The sequence below is a fragment of the Heteronotia binoei genome, chromosome 3 (assembly GCF_032191835.1).
Source record: "Heteronotia binoei isolate CCM8104 ecotype False Entrance Well chromosome 3, APGP_CSIRO_Hbin_v1, whole genome shotgun sequence".
NCBI classification, from domain to species: domain Eukaryota; kingdom Metazoa; phylum Chordata; class Lepidosauria; order Squamata; family Gekkonidae; genus Heteronotia; species Heteronotia binoei.
In genome coordinates, this window is record NC_083225.1 from 25,299,515 (window position 1) to 25,305,514 (window position 6,000).

A 6,000-nucleotide genomic window follows, 5' to 3' on the forward strand; every position below is an offset into this window, starting at 1 on the left:
GATAACCTTCAAATCTGAATGCATAATTTTTCAGATAATATTCCTAACGAAACCATTTTAAGGTAATCCTGAAAGGTACTTATCCTGGGGATCCGGTACAGTCATTTCCTTGCAGTCTACACATTTCCTGCCTACCAAGTGTCAGTTATAGTATATAGCTGTACATCAGTTGTAGGCAGGGATGGATTTCTAGCAGGAGCTCCTTTGCATATTAGGCCACACATCCCTGATGTAGCCAATCCTCCAAGAGCTTACAAGGCTCTTTTTTTGTAAGCTCCAGGAGGATTGGCTACATCAGGGGTGTTTGGCCTAATATTCTAAGGAGCTCCTGCTAGAATTCCACCCCTGGTTGTAGGTAGGTTTTCCAACTTGTGAGCCTAGAAATTTTGGGGGTGGGGTCTGGGGAAGGCAGGGTTTGGGGAAGGAAGGACCTTAGCAGGATACAGTGTCACAGAATCTATCTGCCACAGCAGCAGAGAACAGTGTTCCCTCTAAGCTGTGGAGTTTTGTGAGCAAGAATTCTACTCTGTGAGCTACTGGCATTAAAGTTGTGCGCAAGCAATTTGGCTACTGCATAAATTAGTTTGCTCTGGGGCCATCCTTCCTGAGCGGAGACAAAAATGTGCGAGCCGGAGACTAAAAACTGTGAGCTAGCTCACACTAACTCAGCTTAGAGGGAACACTGACAGAGAACTGATCTCAGTTGTCCAGAGATCAATTGTATTAGCGAGCAGTCTCCAGGCTCCATCTGGAGGTTGAAAACTATAGTTTTGGGATATATAGTTTTGTATGGTGATGTTCTTGCTGTAGCTCTCTTGGTCTAAGGCCCTTTAGTCATTTATGGCAGATAAAATTCACCTCAGTGATTCCCACCCCCACCCCCCAATCACTCTCTATCCTTGTATCTCTTTCTTGTTGGGTGCATTTCCACACATAAGATTTTTACTTAACTTCAACCTGATCAATGAACAGTGGCCACATTTAGATAATGGCTAAATCTAACTACAGCGATCATATTTGTAACACTGCCGTATGACTGCAAATAAATCCAGAAAAAAAATCAGTATGTTCTTTTGCTACACTTTCTGTGTAGCATCAAAAAGCTTTTCAATTCAGCACTCCCCTTGGTTTTGAGTTGATATTTTCATGCATGACACCGCTTTCAAAAGTAAAATCTCACTGCAGATGAATTATATAGAACTATGAGGGGTTTGAAGCCTCAAACTGAGAATGAGGAAGGTGATGAAAAGTTACTAACATCGATTTCTAAAGAAGTCTCAGGGTACTTAATGTTCCATTTATACAGAAAGTATCCAATTTTAACTACCCCCCCCAAAAAAGTGCTCTCTCAACCAATATTCCCTCTAAGCTATGGAGCCTTATGAGCAAAAATTCTACTTTGTGAGCTACTGGCATTAAAGTTGTGAGCCACTGCATAAATTAGTTTGCTCGGGGGCCATTTTCCTTCAGCTAAGACAAAAATGTGTGAGCTGGAGGCTAAAAAACTGTGAGCTAGCTCACCCTAGAGGAATATTGCTTTCAATCCATACACATTAGTTTACAATCTTCAGTAGACATCCAAAAGCGCAATGGGAAAGAAGTAAGAGATTTTGGCAGTAACCAGAAAGGGAACATTTTGATATTAATGGAGCAAGGAGGTTAAGTAGGGGCTTGAGTGAAAAGGCATACCATACGGGGTAGCAAATGGCTTAAACACAATTCATATATGTTAAGAAGACCAAAGGGTTAGGATGCAGTGTGATAAAAATATGCTTATTACCACTGACTTACAGAACGAAAGACTCTCCAGAGACCCTATTACATTCAATATGATAATCCAGGGATTAAAGCCATTAATAGGACATGGTGCCATGACAATTATTTGTGTGAAGGATTTGTAGATAACAAAGTCTACTTATTTTCCTGACCCTTTCTCCTTCTGAGGGCCAATTCTGAGGTTATTTCCCCCTCCTTTTAAGAGCTACGTCTCTTCAGATCTTTCTGTATGTTTGAAGACCAACTTAAAAAAAAAGAAGAAGGTTGAAATCAGTGCTTATTTCTCTTGCCTTGTAAAGTCTGCCTGACTAGCTTCCACAGTTCTGCTGAACAGGCATATTGGCAGTGTGACACACGCTGTCTTTAAGTGCCTTCCATGTGCCTAAACATTTTACTTGTAAGAAGCACTGAAGGGGAAGAAAAACATATCATAGAAGGAGCTCAAAACCTGAGCTTCTAGCAAAGAGACAAGTGCTTGTGGAAACACATTAGATCAGGGGTGTCAAACTCATTTGCTATGAGGGCCGGATCTGACATAAATGAGACCCAGTTAGGCCGGGCCATGTGTCTCATAAAATGTCATGCCACGTAGCTGAGGTATAAAATGTATAAGGGAAACCGACAAACACAATTAAAGGTTTTGTATCTCTCCTATGTGATTGAGGAAACTGGGCAAAGGAAGCTCTGGCTGTTTCCCTCCCTCTCCAGGGGATGAGGGGGTGGAGCCACAGCCAATAGAAGGAAAAGCGGCTTTGCTCTGTAGCTCCTGTGCGATTAAGCAAGCCTGGCAAAGCAAGCTGTGACATAGAAGGAAGCAAGAGAGAGGGAGAAGAAAGCAGACTTGCTCACGGGCCTGATAGGAACCTTCCGGGGGCCTAAACTGGCCCCTGGACCACATGTTTGACACCCCTGCATTAGATATAATAAAGCAAAAATCAGTCCTATTCTCTAATATTCATACAACATTTTTTTTAAGTGTAACTAGCAGAAGAATTTTAACAAGCTGGTGTCAGAAAACCCCAACTCATAATAAAAGAGCACTGCCAAAACTCTTTAATTCTTATGCTGTATCTGAACAAAAGGCTGCAAGAAGCAGGGCAGGCCGACTAAGGCTGACCTCACAACTTGGGCACAGACAACACTGGAAGTCAGAGGTGGCAGAACCCCCAGCGCCAGCCCTGCAGGTAAGGTACAAATGAATTAAATATACAAATAAATAAATTCTCATGCGGCTCTAGGGTTTTGCAGGCATGCAACATATATTTAGCCAACTAAACTTGGCAAGGAAACATGAAAAAGTGCAGGAACCCAATTATGTCTCTTGATACACTTGTTCCCCCCCAAAAAACAAAACCCCTTAGGGTATTTTCATGCAAAAGCACATCAAAACCTCTTACATACTTAAAAAATAAGCATAAGTAGTAATGAAAGAGGGAATTCAGAAGAATGCTTACTAGACCACAGGTTTAAATCTAGTTTGTGATAATGAAAAAACTCTAGTTTGTTTACATGCCTGCATTTGACCATCAAGACAAACTGGAGTTTGATTCAAAGATTCCAACACTAAGATGCCAATAATAACCCTTCATATTTAAAAGGAGGAAGGAGCGTATGAGCCCAGCGATCAAGACAGATTCATGCTCATCACAAAAAGACATTTGTTGTGACATCTAAATGCAACATCAGTTTGGTAGTATGTCTGAATCACAAACTCTGGATTGCCCTTTTTCTTACAAACCAGAACAAAACCAGAGTTTGTAATAACGATTTCCAGGGAACATAACATAGTTTATCGTTCTGACATACTTCACAATATACGGTTTAAACATCTTTAATTAGATTCAGGGGTCATACTGTAGAAAAAGATGTGCCAGAGCTAATTAGCACAACTCATTTGCATATGCCACAAATCCCTGCCATCACCGGAAGGTGTACTAACATATCAGCTTGGCATCTACCTTAAAATACTTCTCAAATTGTAATTGTCATAATAAAACTTTATTCTCATCATATTTTTAAAATTACGTTCTCCTATGTGGCCACGGTGACACGATGAAGATTTCCATCTGTCTGCTTTATATGTTTTGGTTACTTCCCCATTTTTTTTGAGGGGAAAGATATTAGAAAGTTTGTCAAAACTTAAGAGCTCAGCAAAACTCTCACAGGGGGTTTAAACAATGGAGCCCAGAAGCAAGGTTTTTTTCCAGGGGGTGAGGGGAGAAAGACCACAATAAAATTTAGAGGTTCCGGCGTTCTGTCCATGAGCTCCTGTCCAAAATGAGACCTGATTAGACTACTATATGCAGTATATGCCTCAGACCATGGCAAATTCCTTACAAGGACTCTGCGTTCATCTACACACAGGCACAGTATTTTCTTAATACCATCAATAGTGCGACACTTTTCAGGATTTAATGACCAATCAGATCTCAGTTTTAACACGAATAACATCTTTTAAAATATTTGCTATAGACCTCCCATTTGCCACATGCAAATTTTTTATTCTCACCTTTAGAGAATCGAAGCAGGCAATAACTCTTCCATTTTCAACCTGGCAGCTTTTCGGGGGATGTGCAAATTTACATTCCTCATCGGAGCGTGAACAAGTTCCTCTCTGAAACTGTCTGCAGACTTCTAACGTCAGCCATTTTGTGTCTCTGACGGGAGCGACATTCAAAGCCATGGTGTAAAACTGATTTGAGAGTGACTTGAAATCACCCCAAGACCGAAAGTCTTTAAGAGCTCCCAGCAGTAATGATGTAGGAAATGTTTAGCGGAGCCCAATGTGCACAGAGCTGAATGAGCAACTATTTATCAGCAAGTCTGTCAGTCAATCAATATATGCCACTTGTAAACTTTTGGCTGCAATATATTCATGCTCCATAGCACTTCTGGCCTGTTGATTGGTTTTGTCGACACACTTGCGTTCAGCTTCGTTTTCATGCAACGATGCTCCTCAGCAGCATCTGAGCTTCTTGCGTCCTCTGAGTTGGCAACGATTATACATGGAGAGCTATACATTCAGTGGTTTTCATGCCCAATCTAATCTTTTCCTCTGGCTTTTTAAATGTTGGAATCGGTTTCCGATCAAGCAGCTAGTAAACTGCCACGGGTGACATAGAAGATAAGAGCAATGTTCAGCTGGCAGAAATCAAATCTTAACAATGACACAGATGCTGTCTCTTGTACAAAGTGACTCCACAAAGGCACTTTCAATTCATCAACCTGTTGAAACAAAACAAAAACATTATTCCAGCAACAGTCACATTTACTAGGTTCACACACACACACACCCTGGAAAGCTGTTATACTTCATTAGCAGTACTCTGTAATGGGCTACACTTTTAAAAAGCTATATACAAAAATAAGGAAATGTACTACAAAACTTAAAAACAGGGCTGCTAGATCTCCCACTCCAGCAAGAAACCTCCAAATGGGCAGCCTTGTTCCTCCACTATTGTTTACTAGGTGGGAGGAGGGTGGGAAATCACCACTGCTCTGTTACTTCTGGTGCCAATCCAGAAGTGATATCATTGCACCAGACCCACACTCTAGGATTCCACCGGAACTCTATGATTTTATTATAGAATAACTTCCTCATGCTATCAGAGCAACAATAATTCACATATCCCTCCTACTCTTGTCAGTTGCCACAACTGAATGAACTAATTTGCATACTTGAAAAAGAGTACAGCAGATCCGGCCGAATTGGCAAATTACCGACCGGTCTCGAATTTACCATTTTTAGGTAAAATTATTGAGAGGGCAGTGGCGTTACAGTTGCAGAGTTTTCTGGATGACGCTTCCATTTTAGATCCTCACCAGTCCAGCTTTCGTCCAGGTTATGGGATGGAGACAGTGCTTGTCGCCTTAGTGGATGATCTCCAGCGGCATTTTGATTGAGGTGGCGTGGCGGTGCTGATGTTGTTAGATCTGTCAGCTGCGTTCAACACAGTCGACCATTGGTTACTGACCCGCTGGCTCGCCAATGCAGGGATTAGGGGGTCGGCCTTACAGTGGCTTCCTTGTTGGACGGGGACAAAGGGTGGCAATCGGGGGAGAACTGTCCCAGAGGCACTCACTAGATTGTGGGGTGCCACAGGGAGCAGTCCTCTCTCCAATGTTATTTAACATCTATACGCGCCCCCTTGCCCAGATTGCCCGGAGGTATGGGCTTGGGTGTCATCAATATGCAGATGACACCCAGCTCTATCTACTAATGGA

General features: G+C 42.0%; 1 protein-coding gene across 9 annotated transcripts in view; it reads right to left on the reverse strand.

Moving 5' to 3' along the window:
• MBNL2 (muscleblind like splicing regulator 2) overlaps window positions 1-5,001 on the reverse strand; it is a 63,283-nt gene extending 58,282 nt beyond the window's left edge. For all 9 annotated transcript variants that reach the window (XM_060233608.1, XM_060233606.1, XM_060233607.1 and 6 more), the window contains exon 1: window positions 4,286-5,001. In XM_060233608.1, coding sequence (XP_060089591.1) covers window positions 4,286-4,459 — 174 coding nt within the window. In that variant the 5' untranslated portion in view covers window positions 4,460-5,001. The remainder of the gene's footprint in view (window positions 1-4,285) is intronic.
• Window positions 5,002-6,000: the final 999 nt, after the last annotated feature.